Source organism: Uranotaenia lowii, chromosome 3 (genome assembly GCF_029784155.1).
Source record: "Uranotaenia lowii strain MFRU-FL chromosome 3, ASM2978415v1, whole genome shotgun sequence".
Taxonomy (NCBI): domain Eukaryota; kingdom Metazoa; phylum Arthropoda; class Insecta; order Diptera; family Culicidae; genus Uranotaenia; species Uranotaenia lowii.
Window position 1 is genome coordinate 95,289,886 of NC_073693.1, and position 18,006 is coordinate 95,307,891.

The following is an 18,006-nucleotide window of genomic DNA, read 5'->3' on the forward strand; positions in this document are numbered from 1 at the left end:
ACGCGAGCTCGTGGTTCATCCTTTGCCTCCACACTCCGTTCTCCTGCACGCCTGCCATAGATGGTTCTTAACACTATTTGCTTGAGTACTCCGAGTGTGCACATGTCTTCCTCGAGCAATATCCAAGTCTCGTGCCCGTAGAGGACAACTCGATTGCAGTTGCCCGTGGAGTCCATAGTAGATACGACTCCTACTGATGTTGGAAGAGCCTTGTCGATTACAGCAGTTACAAGGTTATCTGGAATCTTGGGAACAGCGAAGTTTTCTACGTTTGATTGATGAATTCATCCAGTAGCAGAGATAGTGGCAGGTTGGATGAAATTGGAGAGCTATGACATCATGACGTTATCACGGTTTCACGCAAAACGTTGTAGTTCTAGGCATTGCACAAACCCACTTCAGAAAACTACTAGGTTGTGTTGCATCGATCAACCCCTACAAAGACCACATAACCTACGATGATCTCCCATTGTATAATTTTATGGTGTCTGTTGAACTGGTCGTTTTGCATCAGGTTTAACTTAGCTGGGCTTAGTGATTCGACATCGACACCGATCTGCTCTGGAACAGTTCAGCAGGTGTCTTTCCTTCGGTAACGTACGACGGACTTTTCTCAGATTGCATACCAAGGCACGGCTAGCCACTGCGTCCCCCCAGTCTGCTATTCTGTGTCCATCAGTGCAGTTGTACGATTCGTAAAAATATGTAGGCCACGCTATAAAGTTCATCTGGGGCCTCAGGGCGTAATTCCCACTCTGAGCTGCAACTACTCTATACTCATGATGATGTTCCTCGGCCACACTCATTAAGTCACCTCCTGCATATAACCCACCCTCTTTCAACGATTTAAGATAAAGGCCCTATTCTCTAACGAATTGATGTCCGGCCTTTACTAGTAACTCGAGACTGTAGTCTTATCATAATATGCTGTACTGCTAGGTTCGGACGTGTTATACCCGAAAGCCGCTCAACCGTGGTCCAGTCTTCCTCCATCTCTGAAGCTGACATCCCTAAACATTTCGTCCGCCGTGTGCCAAATCAGCTTATCCTTGGCTCGTGTCTGTCACGGCACACGTACGGGACATTTTTGTTGAAGACTCAGATGAATCCCGATGATCATGTCATCCTACTCCGACTCCAACCCGAAGGGGATGTGAAGCCACTCTACCCGAGAGTTTTCCTCGGCGTGAATTTGCACCTCCCCACGCGTTCGACAGCCGCCCCATCCGGTTTGGTACCCGCTGATCATCCGTAGTTTCATCAACGGCTGCACGCTCCAGAGCTACTACAGTTTACACTTTTCATGGTTGTCACATCATATCCCAGAATGGATGATATCGCCAGAACCCCTCCTTCAGCTCCAACGGTTTGCTAAGGTGCTTTTCATGATACGCGATGGCGCACCTTTAGCTCTTACCTGTTTGTGCAGATTGCAAAGATCACTGTGGCTAAATTTCCTCCGTGGAGAGGCCCGACGCTGGGAGAATCTCGTCATTCGGCCCGCGAACCCTGATAGTCTCTCAACCGTGGGGACACGCTGCCTAAACAGTAAACGATATTCCACAGCACTGGGCCTCGTATCGATCCTTGAAGGACCTCTGCTGAGTCCTCCACTATTTTAACTCCCTCGCTGGTCATACATTGCAGTTGTCAGTTCTCCACCACCTCACAAAGAAAAACCGGGATGCGCATACGAACGAGCGATGAAGCATTTACTTCCCATCTGACGTTGTTAAAGGCGTTCCGAACGTCAAGGGTCAATGCTGCGCAAAAGCGGTTTCCTCCTCTCTGATTCAGCGTGGCTTTGTCTGCTACTTCGATGACGAACCAAATCAAACTGTTTGTAAGAGAAACCGTTCTCGCTCCCGCTACTGGATAGTTCCCTGGATCATCTCATCTAACACCTTGCCAGCTTTCCCGGCATTGGCAGGAGCACCAGTCTCTGCGTCTCCCTCACGTCTGGAAAAATCTTCTCATCCACGGTTTTTTATGCCAGTGACGAGTGGAACATTTCAGAGTGTTCCATGAACGTGGCCTTCACTGCAACGTTTGGGATGCCGTCAGGACCTGGAGCTTTTTTCATATGCTAATGAGCTAGTACGCACGCTGCAATGTCCACCATCCATCAGTAAACGGATTGCCGAATGCCCTTACGCTTGACTCTCTCTATCATCGCCGCGTCACTGTCGCGTGCGTGTACTCTCGTCAGATTTTCTACTGGGATGACGACTCGTTCACCAAACTTTATGCAATCTTGGAGACTTTGTAGACTGTTTTGGACTGGTTGATGTACAGGATCAACTCTTGTAGAACTGAATATCAGCTTGCCTCCTCGACCATCATGCGACGGGCAAAGCAGAGTGGAAGTCGTTGAACATCACTTGAACATCCGATTCGATCTGCACAACATCAATTGTATAAAGTTCATCCGGCCTTCTATTGGAACTCATCTGAAGATCAGCATGACCAAAATTTGTGGTTGGCACGTATTGGTTGTTGAAGTTGTGAAGAAAGAGAATTGAGGGTGATTCACAGTGTAAACTGGAATACCCTTTTAGGTTCAGAATATTTTCAGATACATTAGCTTGTTAAAATGATATCATCGACCTTGAAACACGGGCGATGGCACTGATCGCGTCGTTCGGCAACCGATGCTTGATCACTGCACCCAAGCCATCCTTCGAATCGTCGAAAATCAATTTCTGCATAGAGAGTCTGTGATGGCTCCCGAATACGAGGGCAGCTACGTGATAATATAATCTTGGATTGATTTTTTTCAAAAGTTTGAAGAATTGGAGAGTTGCTTCCGGAGGTTCTTAAAGTCCCTCGTCGCCTAAGAAATGTTATACTCTGTAGTACGATTTTCCTGGGGGTGTTCACAGGAATCCTTTATTTTCGGATCAAACGCCTGCTAGCAAAGGCTTTCGATCGGTATCCGAATCCATTTTCCTATGAGTAAATGACACCGACTTTCCATCAGAATGAACGAAAGGCATGATGCACGGCTTGAATTGATCCATCGTTATTTTCATTCATCAGATATGCGCCAGCTCCGCAGTTAGACACATCTCTATAACGAGGTTGTAGGTTTGGTACGCAATGTAAATCTCCACTTTCAAATACGCTTCAGAACCATGAGGAGTTTAGCACGATGTTTCTCTAGTGTTCGACTAGGGATAAGCCATCGCCGAGCTACGTACATGTCCGAATATGCTCAAGTTGAACAACCAGTTAAGCTGAATTTGCCAATTGATCACGCCCTACACCAACCATACGCAGGGGGACATCCCACAAGTTAAATTGTTCGATTATGTCAAGGCTTAACAAATAGGGACCGTGTAAACTGGCTACACAGATTTTCCAGAGCACGACATCGCGACCAATTTCAGTCCCCAATTCAAGATGAAGCCCAAAACCAGTACGGGCAGACTGTGATAATAGTTTTTTGACCGGATATCCAATACGATTTCAGCTCACTTTCAGGATTACGTCGTAATGTCTAAAGCACCATACTACTGCAACTTTATTGGAACGTTATTGATGATCAGAGAAACGTATTTCATTTGATTATTAATAGCAACTTGCTATATGAAGCAGAAGCACAGCAGGAAGACCCAATGCGATTTTTCTGCTCGTTTCACTATTTTTGAGGGATTGCACAGCAACTATCAAATTTGTAAGGAATTTATTGGACATATATAATCTAACAGTAATAAATTACATATTAACATAGTCAAAGGTTTTTGTTTACGTTCTTAATCTATTGAATTTTTATTTTTCTCTTCCCAGGAGGAAAGGTATCTAGAAAATACCTGGAATACGACGAGAATCGGTATGGCAAAGGAAGCAAGTTGGAAGATTTGATCAACCGCAACGAAGCTCGAAGACATCAGGTGCAGAAGGTACAAAGACAGGACAATGTAACGGTGCTAAAGATAGATCCCCAGCTGCCCGCGGGAGGTAGACCAGCCTGTTTACCGATCAAACGAAACCTAGCGGACAATTCTCCGCCTCCGGTGACCCCAATCCTGTCACCACCTCCAGCTTTCCAAGACTCAAAATACAAAACCCGCCTTAGTGAAATCAAACCGGGTACCCGGATATTTCTGTCCGTTGTCGACAATGAAAATCGCAACCCTAAGGGGATGGTATTTTCGCGGAGTTTCGAATACGACAATCGTCGATATTCCGGCAGCGCAACGTCGGCCGCTCAAGGCCAAGCCCCCAAACAATCCTACATGGAGGCATTCTCTAAGAGCTTCGATTTCGAAACCAACCTTGCTACCCCGATGCCTAAAACAACCGATCAGCCTTTCGTTCGACGCAACAAATCTCCCACGTTTTCGACCCTCACCGGAATATCTCCGAATTATCTGACCAAAAAGGAGAAAACCACCGGCAATGCCCTTATAACCAAGGACAACTCTCCAATCTTCCCAAAATCGATTCCGGGCAGTAGTGTAACGAGTTCCGGGTACGAATCGCTAAAACGCTTCGGTCCGGACAGTAAAAACAAATCCCTCGACTCACAGTTATCGGCAGGTGGAACTAGTTTGGTAACCGGAGTTACTGGCCATCGATCCCGGCGATCGCAGTTTTCTACCAAGGCCAATTCGACCCCGGGCCTCCCGACGTACGGCTATCGGTCCGATTCGGTTGGAGGCAATGCCCGACTCAATTCCTGTGATAGTGGCGCTCGATCAGGTACATAATGACATTCTTCTTTGATTAGTATACGGACGAGAATATCAGTGCTCTCTAACTCACATCTGCTCATGAAAACTTTCATTTCAGACTACTCCAACGATGGACTGGACGACGAAGAGGAGGAGCCCGAGCTGAGCGACGATCAATCGTCCTCGTTGGCGCTGAGCTACAAATCATCCACATCCTACATGAACCAAATGAAGGGCAGGTCCCTGTTTGGCAGTTCTGGATCCGGAAACACCCTGACGGCTCACAGCGCCCTCAAACCGCAACGATCGCTAACTCCGGAACGTCTGTTCGACAACGACGAGTACGGTAGTATGCGAAATCTGAAGAAACAACGATCCTTGACGCCGGAAAAGCAACGATCACGAACTCCGGACGACCGGAGTAAACCTCGGAAGGGGGACATGAACAGCTCCCAATCATCGCTGGTATCCCGGCAGAGTTCCGGCTCCCGAAGCAGTACCTTGGAGCGGCGATACGAGGAGGCGTACAACATGCGAACTTCCAGCCGAAGTTCGTCCAGCTCCAGCTACAGTGGCGACGAAGCGCACGCCTATCGAAGAAGTCAGATACGAGCCGCCGGACTTCGCCTGGGGAACGTCGCCGGCGACTACAAGATCCGAAGGTCCAGGTAGGAATCCTCAGAATGATCCGAGAATGCTTAAAAACTTTAACTTCAGCTTGCTGTCCGTCTGCTCATTCGTTTCACCACACCACCACACCCGAAAGTTCACCTGAAAGTCACCGGTCACGCATCACGCCCGCCGTCACGCATTTCGTGTCACAAACTCACCCAGCTATTCACACGCTCATGCTCATCCTTAAAAATGTCGGAATTCAAAATTTAGTTTCTCTAATTAGACCTTCTTCTTATCATATCGATCGCAAGTTAGCATTTGCTGACGACTTGTATGAATAAGCCAAATCAATTTAATCTAGATCTTTTCCAGCTTTCAACAATCTACCAAGTGAGTGAGTGTGTGCGTGTAAGTGTCTGTCCCGTCCGTAGGGAAAAAAACAATAACTCTAGAGAGCTCCCTCTTACACCCTTCGGTAAATGTACACAACACAAAAAGCAACTTGTAAACCAAAACAAAACAAATTTGATTCAAGAATTGATCACGAAAAGTCTAGCTGATCTTTTTGTGAGATCAACAGTTGCACAATTTCTTCTAAACAAACCTGGCACTCTACACTGGCGTTTTTAACAATCTGGCCGTTATAGTCTTCTAAATGTGAAATTTTCTTTTGTATTTTTCTTAATTTTTTAAAGTTCATAGTATTTTGATTTTTTTTTTCAATATACTTCAGAAGTAAATATTTACTTAAGCGCAGATAATGTTCAATACTAACGTGTAAAGTTCTCTGTTAACTATTAATCGGTAGATTTTTTTTTCGTCAACTTTGCGGATTTCAGCGGCTAGACTACGCTGTCACGAGCTTCTGATGTCCATCTGGATTCCAGTCGAGCGCCTCTCTACGAAATTCGATCTCATCTTATCGCAGTGTGTGCTCAATCCATCTTCATTCACGTCCCTTTCGATGACATCGGCGATGTAAAGCTTAGTTCTTTTAGAAATGGGACACTTTCTTTTGCTAATAGCTCGTTTACTAGTAATCGGACATTCAAAATTTGGGCAGCAATTTGTTGCCTGTAAAAAGTACTATCCGACCTATTTTTTTCAAAATTTAAAAATAACGCGTTTTTGAGATATTTACGATGCAAGAGAAAAAGGAAAAAATAATTTTGCACAGTTTTATTCAAAATCCATCATAATCAAATTGATAGCTGACAAAACCGTTGATTATTCGAAGAATTACTGTATGTGAGTGGTGGAAAAGTATGCAAATACTGTCAAAAATGTCCACAAAGTTCAAATCGAGCATTGGACTGAAGCATATGATCTGCAATTTCGGCTAAGGGTCATCAGAGAATCAAGTCTCATACCAGCATTTTTAATTTTCAAAAAGCGGAAAACTAAGGATAGATCGCTGAAATTTCCAAAAAAAAAATTCCTCCGATAAGCTGAAAGTGTTGCCTGGCAATGAGTAATTCAAACCACACCTCAAACACTAAATTTTTGCGAGTTCCAGAGCTCGTAAGCTGTATAGCCGGTTCCGGGGCTATGGGACAGATGATTTCTGATGAACGACAAAACTTATGAAATACCCTATTTCAAACAAATTCCAGCGGTTGAGTCCTATACCATGTCTGCTCGTGGCAAGGTCCCGAGTATATTAAATTATGTATTTGCTGGTTATTTGTTATGAAATATTATGATTTGCCACAGTTCTGCTCCTGTGGAAAAAAATAACAATATTCAAAACGAAAACTATGGTTTTCGCTGTTTTTAAAAGCCTAAAAAGAGTAATCTTTTAAGTACCCTTCGCAAACTACGATTTATACTAACCGATTATACTTTAAGTTTAATCTCATGATGGTTTTACTTCGTTATTGCCAGATTTTGTCAGCAGAAATTCCATTAAAAACGCTCAAAAAGTGGCTCAAAAATAATCAAATTTGTTAATTTCTAAACAGCTGTATCCACTAAATTGCCCTCAGTTTCTTTCAAAAGAGAAGTATTGGTCCAAAAAGTAGCGGAAATTGAAGGAAGAGGGTGTAGCCACCTAAAATACAGATTAGACGAAGTATAAGTTTGAAAAACTGATCAATATCATGACTGAAAAAAGTGTGCGCCAGCCGATGGGAGGTACCAAGAATAAAGTAGAATTTATTCTTACAAAAAAACAATAAAAAATTTTTTAAAATTTTTTCATGAATTATCATAAAATTACCTTCATTTCTTTCATAGAAAGTTTTTAGATCAAACAAAAGGTTTTTGAGATACACGCATTGGTAACTGTCCCATTTCTAAAAGAACTAAGCTTTAGTTCCACGTTGTAGAATCCAGTTTCTAGGCCATCAAGCGCGGATGATGTTCCACAGGCAGTGATTCACAAATAAATACATGCAGTTTTCGAGGTTGTCACCGCATATGTGCACCAAGTTTCGCACCCGTACAACAGTACGGATTTGACGTTTGAGTTGAAGATTCGAATTTCTGTTCGCAGAGAGATCTGGCTTGGCTGGCAAGCGCATATCGGGCCTTTTTTATCTGGTTTTCGATGTCTTTCTTGGCATTACCATCAGGAGTTATCTGGCTGCCAAGATACTGGAACCACTCCACTTTCTCAACTTGTTACCCAGTTACCACGAAATTGGAAGGATTTTTTGTGTTGATTTTTATCGACTTGGACTTTTCGAAATTAACTTTGAGACCTGCAGCCTAGAAATTTTCGGTGAGGTCGTCGAATTTGCGCTGTATGTCTTTTTGTCTTTGGGCGAGCAAAACAATATCGTCAGCCAGGTCACGGTCTTTCAATTGCTCCATTGTCAAAGGATTCCACGGCAATCCTCGGTTTGGTCTACAGTCAATCGATCCAGTCAAGATTTCATCCATAACGATGAAAAAGAGCAGCGGTGAGAAAATACATAGGGTGTCCTATAGGGTTTCCCATTATGTCTCAACTAGTGAACCTTCATATAAGGGAAGCGATATCTGATCCCTCTTAAAATGAAATATGTGGCAACATCGCCGAAATCTTGGACAAAAAAATTCTAGCACTGTTTTCTGGCTCAATGTTCAAGCTCTAAAGTGAACGCTCCTTAATCCAACAAAATAACATTGAACTCGATGCCCGAAGTATCGCGATAAACGGTATGAATGACTTGAATTTCGTTAATAATCAGTTAGCTTTCTAACTAGAAACATGATTCATCAAAGCATTAAAAAAAAATTGCACCTAATCATAAATTCATATGACCAGCTAAAAAATTATCTGTTTGAACTATAACAACAATCGCAATACCTTCCTTGGTTGAATTTTCAATAAGAAAGGTAAAAGCTCTGCGACAAAATGCTCGGATCGATTGGAATCGATTTTGACAGTTATTTTGCTCGATTGGAATTTTGTGTTTCAGATGTCACTTCTCTTATATACAGGTTCACTAGTCTCAACTATACAACCCTATACATCCCTGCGCATTCCGGATGACGGTTGGATTTTTTATTGATGCACTGAAAAAGAAGACTATATAGAACAGAAACGTAAAAAAAATTGGGGTTGCTCTTAAATTAGCTTAGCTCAGCTTATTTAACTACTCACATCCACATTGAATCGTTGAACCCGAAATTCCTTATTATTGTTCTTTAAGACGAATTTGGAAATATTAATATTTTAATATTGATTTTTATTAATTTGTTATGATAAAAGATATCTCGAACTCCACGATCGTTCCGAACAGATTTCACGTCATCAATGCATGGTTGCTACTCCGCGATTGACCGAGGCCATCAATTTTGTTCAGAGGCCAAATGCATGGTGCTTGGGATAAGTAGCTCATTCACACTGCACAAAACTGATGCTCTCTCTTTGAACGTCAATAAAGGCGCCGGCCACGTCCTAGCAGTCAACCGACCGATGTTACCTCTGCATTCTGGCAAAATAATTTTGGTTGGGAGTGGAGTAAAAGGAATCGATTGGGAAAAGCTTTGGACAAGTGTTTTGATTATTTATTGTAAACTCTTATGTTTACTGTAAACCTGAGATTGAAACAAGATGCATATTTTTATTATAGTTGTGCAGCACAACTTGTGCTGTAGAAGATTCTGCCTCTATGATAAAAAATTACTATCGTTTTGATAACGAATAATCACACAAATACTTCTTTCGAGTATTTGATAAAATAATGCGGAAACTAGCCTGTGGAGAATAATTTTGGTTCGGTAAGGCTGACCGAGAAAACGCCCACCTACCTAAGCTATCGTTGCCAATGAACTGGGCGCTGTTTCGTTCATATGCTTGCTGCTGACGGATGAGAGAGGGAGGGTGAGTTCAGATCGACTCATGAAAGCTGTCATAAACGAGGGAATCGTTTAACAACAACCTGACAGCTGATGATTCTTGTCGAGGGGTACGCGTACGACACTAACAATCATCTGCTACACATCTCCCCCTTACACTAATGATGAACAAAAGAAAAATACTTTTCATAGAAGCCCCCAGTATCCGGTGATTCGGATTTTAACAATGAATAACAGACGTTATGTGTTTTTAGAATCAATTCATTAGAACTTAACATTAAAAGCTTTCTAGTGATTGCTCCCTTCCTCTGGTTGTTCATCCCAAAGGCGCATTTTGAGGTCTGCGAACAATACGTGTTTAATATCGTTCAGCTAAACTGACAAACTCTTGGTCCCACATTTGATCTTCATCTTCATCCCAAAGCAAATTCCTCGATTTTTGCTTCACGACCAAAACATATTAACTATGATAACCCGGTGTCTTTCTTTCTCCCGTAACACGCAAGTTTTCCGGAACATTTGTTTCCGGTTCTTCCGAGTCTTTCCGGCAAAACGTATTCACTGAGGTAACCAGGCATCTTTCTTTCTCTCGTAGCACGCAAGTTTCCCAGAACACTTGTTTCCGGTTCTTTCGAGCATCTTTCTAGCTTCCCCGAAAAATTGTCTTCCCGATAAGGTTGGCGCCAATGTCTTACTCTTTTGCCCATCCAAATATTGAGTCGTTGAAAATTTTGTGTCCCCTTTTTTTCTGGCATGTGGATGCCGAATAACAGCATCGCCTTCTCTAATGAGGCATTCTCTTGCAAATCGCTTGCTATCCTCTAGACATTTTCCTCTCGGTTTCGTAGGCCGTATCGCGTTTATCAATTGCTTCGTCGTCATGGTTAACCTTGGCGTAATGCAAAAGGAAAGACCTATACATAGTTTACGCCCTGTAATCAACTCTTGGCTAGGGACGGCGGTGATAAGATGACTGATTTAATGCCGCGACAATCATTTATTGACAAGCTTCATACAGCTTTCAACCAGACTTTTCTGCTGAGAAAAAAGCGAAGTAGAGAATATGTAAACCTAATTTAAATGGAATTGTTTACAAAGTTTGGTATCTTTGATCCAAGAACATCATCAAGCAATTTGAAAACAGCTATTGAAATACCAACAATGAAATCAAATTATACTTTTGAAGAATCAACTTCCAGGTTAGTGAACACGATTCTACCATTGAAAATAATGTTACAAAAATAATACTTAGCCCTGGGTTTTTGTATGACTTCCTAAAGTTTTGTTGGGACCTCCTTCATCTTCATCCTGCAAATTTCCTTTCGAAAAGCCTCTTCTATGGTTGTTATCGGAAAATCTAGGAAAGCAGCCTTCCTCTCGCAAATGGACCAAATGAAATAAAAATCTCTAACACTTCATTTTTTGCAAAAACAAATTTTTCAAATTTTTCATCGCCAAAAACACGTCTGTCACGTAAGCACAACCTACCGAGTCAAAAATTTGATTTGCTCCTAAATTGTGTGTATACTGTTCATTTTAAATCGTGCTTAAACTTAATGGCACACCACATATACCTAATATGTCGCAAGAAATCTACATACGAGCTTTTCCGGTCCTTACACATCGTTTCTCTCTCGGATTTGACCCAGTGGCTTCTTGAGGTCTACCGGGTGCTACATCCACCCGCCTGTTGGTTTTTATTGGGCACGTTTTATCCTTCGGAGTCTTTCGGGAAAGTCATGGAATCTGCTGTTGGACTTGACTCGAGTGTTCAAATTGGTGCCCCACTAATAGCCAGAAGCAGCCGTGCCAACTTCTTTGGGTCTTCGGCGAACACACGGTTTTCAGCTTTAAGTAATTGTCGTACATGGCAGGTCTCCCAACTGGTATCTCTTGTTCTCTTCCATGGTCTTTTCAAAATTAAGAAGTTTCTTTCGAGTTTATCGAGAAATTTCTATTTTGCGACGTGCCCTTGTAAAAAAGCGCCACAAACAAAGAAACTTAGTGCCCCAATATGTTCTTTTAAAGTTTTACTATGCATTCATTCAGTGTCATCTAAACTATCTTATTTTGATATGGGGAAGAGCCTCCTTGTCATATCTTTAAAAACTTCAGACCCTACAGAATAGATGTTTAAAAAACATCTTCAGATTCTCCCTGTTTTTCCTACCCAAAAACTCTACTCTCTGGGAACGCATAGTATTCTTCCAATAACCGAACTCTGTAATTTGCAAACCGTTATAGATGTTCGTGATAATATACACCCGAATAGCAATAACCTAAACCTTCATTTTGCTACGGGATTAAGAACCCACAATACTCGTCAAAATAATTACTTGCAACGAAGCCGATCCACGCCATCTTTAGGGAAAAAAAAGAATTTCTTTTTTAGGACCTACAATATACAACGCCTTACCTACTGAAATAAAGACCATCAACAACCGTTCCATGTTTAAAGTCAAAATAGTATAGTTATTAAAAAAAATTGAATCGTTAAAAAAGTCGATAAACTACCAGTTTTTTTAATCAAATTTGGCTTGTTTTGTAGCATCGTAGTTTTTTTGTCGTGTTTTTCTCTATTAATAAGTAATCTTAAGTAAATCTAGTATAATCCTTGATAAGTTTACCATTTTGAAAAAAGAAACGGATCTCTTTAAATGAAATTTTCTTCCATTGAGATCCTTATCGTAATCTTGTTATAGCATACATTTCCTCGCACTAAATAATAAACTTTTGTGTTCTCAGGGGACTCAATTGAGCTTTTGGTGTGGGGGAGTGTGGTGGGCCGCTACAAATTTTCTTTAAAAAAAAATCGAGATAAAGAGTAGACGTTCCGCAGATGAGGTCACCTTTTTAGACTTCTAGGGTTGACCTGAACCCTTGAAGGCCCAGGCTCAGAGCCAGACCAGCGCAAGTTGGGAAAGGAATCCGAGCTCTTCATCTACTGGATGTGAGACGCTTAGCGACACTACCTTCCAGACTCCTCAGTTTGGTTCCAATTTTCCATGACTTTTCAACGAAACTCTTCAAAAATAAGGGACTCAGGATGGTTTGAAGAAGGGTCTTTATTCTACGAAGTGTGGTTTGTAGCTAAAGTAAAACTTTTCACTTACAACTAACGGTTGTTTATAATCTTGATTGCTTCGATTTCACCCCCTCTCAATACGTTAGTCCTAGCATGGATCGCAGATCTTGAAAACGGGTTGTTTCCAAAACTTTAGTGAAGCTTAGATGTCCTCACGCAGATCTCCATGCAGGAACGCCGTTTTAACGTCCATTTGGTGGAATTTAAAGCTGTAGCGCACTCCAACCGCCAAAACCGTTCGAATCTTTGTGAGCTTGCCCACCGGCGCACACGTCTCTTCGTAGTCTACTCCGGGGCGTTGCAGATATCCTTTTACCCCGTGGCGTGCCTTGGATAGTACTGCTTGGCCGTTATCTTTCTATTTCATTCGGAAGACCCCCTCCGACCTCAATGGTTTCACATGCGATGGAGAAGTTTCGAGCCTCCACACACGGTTGGCATCCATGGATTTTAGTTTGTCCTCCACAGCACGCAGCCATTCCTCACGGTCGTCTCTGGTCGCGACATCTTTGAAGGTTTCCGGAACGTCTGTAATGTACGAGGCGACAGAATTTCCACTAAACCCAGTAAAGTAGTCGAGAAACTTACCGGGGAGATTGCGCTTCCGTTCGCTGCGCCTCAGCAACGCTTGGTCTCCGGCCAACGGCTTTTCTAATTGCGAAGGGAGCGCTCCGGTATCGTCAGTCTCGTCGGACAGTCCATCTTCGTCAGTCAGTTCGTGGAAATCAGGTTCATCTAACTCTTTCTCTTCATCGGATGCATTAGGGACTTGGATGTTAACTTCCCCCTCTTGCTCGTGAAGGAATACCACCATCAGCGGCTTGACTTTCTTATCTTCGAGATATTTCTCGAACGGAAAGTTGTTGTCGTCAAACCTCACGATTCTAGCAGCCAAACACACGGAGTTTCTTTAGACAGGGTTTGGTTTCGTACCAAAACTCAGCAGGAGTAACCTTGGTCAGAGCTGCTGTCGGACTTCTGTTGACCAAGTATGCTGCAGTAAGGACAGGTTCACACAACTTCTGCTTGAGAGCCTTCGCATCGATAAGCATCGCACGGAACTTCTCGATTATGGTTCGGTTGAACCTCTCCGCCACGCCGTTTTGTTGGGGAGTGTACATCGCCGTCCTCTTGAGTTGGATGCCTTTTCTGAAATAATAGTCATTTTTCGCATTACAAAGATACTCACCGTGACGTGACCATCGCTTCATACTGCTGGAACTTTCCAAAAACTTCCGATTTTCTCCGCATCGAATACATGACCTCAGAGTGCGTGTGGTCATCGATGAAGGATTCAAAAAATCTGGAAGCATCCAAACCCGGGGATCGTTGAGCCCGCAAACGTCCGAATGGATTCTTCCTAGAACCCTAGACGAGTTCCGCTGAAGGGATCACGACACTGTTTCCCTTGTACACAGGCACCACAGAAATTCAGCTGTTCTCCTTGAAAATCCTCACCAGTAACCAGGCCGTTCCGCATCATTGCCTGAATTCCTTGATGACCCAAGTCGCCGAGACGTCGATGCCACAACTCATCGGCTTCATACTTACACAGATTTGCAGTAGGTACTCCGACTTTGACTTCCAGTTTATATAAGACCTCCTCTGAGATGAGCCTTGCCGATAGTATGTCCTTGTTTTTTTTAATTTGCAGTGCCGCAGTCAATTTCTTCACCGACATTAAGTTGAAGAGCCGCAAATTCGACATCGTAGCGCTGCAGGAGGTATGCTGGAAGGGCTCCACGGTACGAACGTATCCAGATGGTCGTGCCATCTACCAGAGCTGCGGCAACACACACGAGCTTGGAACAGCTTTTATAGTGATGGGAAAGATGCAAAAGCGCGTGATCGGGTGGTGGTCGATCAACTCACGAATGTGCCGGTTGAGAATCAAGGGCCGGTTCTTCAACATCAGCATCATCAACGTGCACAGCCCTCACCTCGGAAGTACCGGTGACGACAAAGACGAATTCTACGGGCAGCTGGAGCGTGAATACGACCGTTGCCCAAAACATGATATCAAGATCGTCATCGGGGATTTCAATGCTCAGGTCGGCCAGGAGGAGGAATTCAAACCGACAATTGGAAGGTTCAGTGCGCACCAGCTGACCAACGAAAACGGCCTCAGACTTATTGATTTCGCCGCCTCCAAACGAATGGCCGTACGTAGTACCTTTTTTCAGCACCGCCTCCCACACAAGTACACCTGGAGACCACCGTACCAAACGCAATCACAGATCGACCACGTTTTGATTGACAGCCGGCACTTCTCGGACATCATTGACGTCAGATCCTGTCGGGGCGCCAACATCGAGTCGGACCATTATCTGGCGATGGTGAAGATGCGCCCAAAACTCTCCGTAGTGAACAACACACGCAACCGGCGCCCGCCTCGGTTAAATATCGCGCGACTAAAGCAACCTGAGGTCGCGGCAGACTACGCGCAATCGGTCGAAGCAGCGCTGCCGGCAGAGGGCGAGCTTGACGAAGCCCCTCTCGAGGACTGTTGGGATACCATCAAAACAGCCATCAACATTGCTGCGGAGAACGTCATCGGTTATGTGGAGCGATCTCGACGGAACGACTGGTTCGACGAGGAGTGTAGGAGGGTGATGGACGAAGAGAATGCCGCGCGGGCGGCAGTAGTGCAGAGAGGCACCCGTCGAAATGTGGAAAATCACCGACAGCGGAAGAGGCAGCGAGTCCGACTTTTCCAGGAGAAAAAGCGCCGCCTGGAGGAGGAGGAGCTCGAGGAGCTGGAGCAGCTGCATCGTTCCCAAGAAACACGAAAGTTCTATCAGAAACTCAACGCATCCCGCAAAGGCTTCGTGCCGCAAGCCGAAATGTGCCGGGATAAGGACGGGGGTATCCTGACGGATAATCGTGAGGTGATCAAAAGGTGGAAGCAGCACTTCGATGAACACCTGAACGGCGCACATGCAGGAGATCAAGACGGTGGGGGAAGGTACATCGCCGGCGTAGCCAACGACGAAGAGGAGCCACTCCCAACGATGAGTGAAGTTAAGGAAGCCATTCGCCAGCTGAACAGAAACAAGTCGGGAAGGATGGCATCGCAGCTGAACTCATCAGAATGGACCCGGACAGGTTGGCCGATTGCCTACACCGGTTGATAATCCGGATCTGGGACATAGAACAGCTACCGGAGGAGTGGAAGGAGGGGGTAATATGCCCCATCTACAAGAAGGGCGACAAATTGGACTGTGATAACTACCGAGCGATCACTGTCCTCAATGCCGCCTACAAAGTGCTGTCCCGAATCCTACTCCGCCGCCTAACGCCACAAGCAAACAGATTCGTGGGAAGTTATCAGGCCGGCTTCATGGAGGGACGGTCAACGACGGACCAGATATTCACATTACGGCAAATCCTCCAAAAATGCCGGGAACACCAAGTCCCTACGCACCATCTATTCATCGACTTCAAAGCCGCATACGACACGATCGACCGTAACGAGCTATGGAAAATCATGGACGAGAACGGCTTTTCCGGGAAGCTGATCAGACTGATCAAGGCGACGATGGATGGAACGCAGTGCTGTGTGCGGATTTCGGGTGAATTGTCGAGTTCATTCGAATCGCGCAGGGGGCTTCGACCAGGTGATGATCTACCCTGCATGATGTTCAACGTGGCGCTAGAAGGTGTTATTCGACGAGCGGTGGGCGAAATGCGGGGCACGATTTTCAACAGATCCAGTCAACTTATCTGCTTTGCCGATGACATTGATATAGTCGGCAGATCATCTGCGGCGGTGGAGGAGATCTACCGCAAACTGAAACGCGAAGCAGGAAGGATTGGGTTGATGATTAATACGTTCAAGACGAAGTATATGCTGGCCTACGGATCCGAGACCGACCGAACCCGCTTGTCCAGTAATAACAAGGTCACGATCGACGAAGACGAGCTGGAGATAGTCGAAGACTTTGTCTATCTCGGCTCACTGGTGACCGCAGACAATGACACCAGCCGTGAGATACGGAGGCGAATTATCAGCGGAAGTCGTGCCTACTATGGACTTTACAAGCAACTGCGGTCGAGAAGACTTAGCCCTAGCACGAAGTGTAACCTGTATATGACGCTCATTAGACCGGTTGTTCTCTACGGGCACGAGACATGGATATTGCTCGAGGAGGACCTGCGTACACTCGGAGTATTCGAGCGACGAGTGTTAAGAACCATCTTTGGCGGCGTACAGGAGAACGGAGTGTGGAGGCGAAGGATGAACCACGAACTCGCGCGACTCTACGGCGAACCCAGTATCCAGAAGGTGGTGAAAGCTGGCCGGATACGCTGGGCGGGACATGTTGCGAGAATGCCGGACGACTGTCCTGCAAAACAGGTGTTCGCTACGAATCCGGTAGGAACAAAACGAGCGGGGGCGCAACGAGCGAGGTGGTTAGACCAAGTGGAGCGTGATCTGGCGAACGTAGGGTGCCCGAGAAATTGGAGAACGGTTGCTATGAACCGAGTGAATTTTAGGAATTATGTTCGTCAAGTTATGTCGTGAGACGGAATACTATGTAAATAAAATAAAAAATAAATTAAGTTGTCGCGTAGAACTGGAACGTAGAGGACCTCCTTCATGTTGATGAGAATCTGCTTGTTGCTTTCGCCGTTGATATCTCCAGCCTTACGAGCGACAATCGATTTTCCATTTTTCGCCACGTTGATGATGAACGGTTTAGTTTAATTTTGGATCTTCGAAAAAACGTTCTTTCTATTCACTAAATGATAGCTTGATCCCCCGAATCGAGCTAAAAAATTAACTTGCTGCCACATCGCTTGGAACCACCTCGATTGGCCACGAAACTCGCCGCGTTTTTCTGGCTTGCTGGATTAGCTTCACCTGCAGACTTCTGACGGCAATTCTTCTTGAGGTGACCTCGCCTTCCGCATCTGTGACACTTGCCATGGAACTTGGATGACTTTTTGGTCTTCTGACCCGAAAAAGCAGCTAGTTTCAGTTCTCCATGACAAAAATTATAAATACGAGTCAACAATCGGGATTGACACCTTCTACATGGAAGCAATCGACTGTTGTCCCTATCTAAAAAGAAAAAAAATCACGAGAAGCTAAATTATATCATCCGATAAACATGCTAGCACTGCAAGAACAGGTGCTGAAGTTAGGAGCTCAAAAGCAATTTTTACATTTTCTTGAGTCAGATGAAATATTGATCGACGAGCAGTCTGGATTCAGAAAGCAGCACTCTACTGAGTCCAAGGACTAGACATAGGAGTTTACTCACGATGTCTAGGATAATGTTGCCAGATTTTTTTTCAGCTCAGAGCCTGGGTCGGACAAATCCGGGCTATTTTATCTTG

General features: G+C 44.4%; 1 protein-coding gene across 2 annotated transcripts in view; it reads left to right on the forward strand.

Moving 5' to 3' along the window:
• LOC129751004 (uncharacterized) overlaps positions 1–18,006 on the forward strand; it is a 951,184-nt gene that overhangs the window by 707,395 nt on the left and 225,783 nt on the right. The window contains exons 6-8 of one of the 2 annotated variants that reach the window (XM_055746238.1): positions 3,790–4,704; positions 4,795–5,344; positions 5,664–5,681. In XM_055746238.1, coding sequence (XP_055602213.1) covers positions 3,790–4,704; positions 4,795–5,344; positions 5,664–5,681 — 1,483 coding nt within the window. The remainder of the gene's footprint in view (positions 1–3,789; positions 4,705–4,794; positions 5,345–5,663; positions 5,682–18,006) is intronic. The other variant, XM_055746239.1, reaches the window with a different exon arrangement.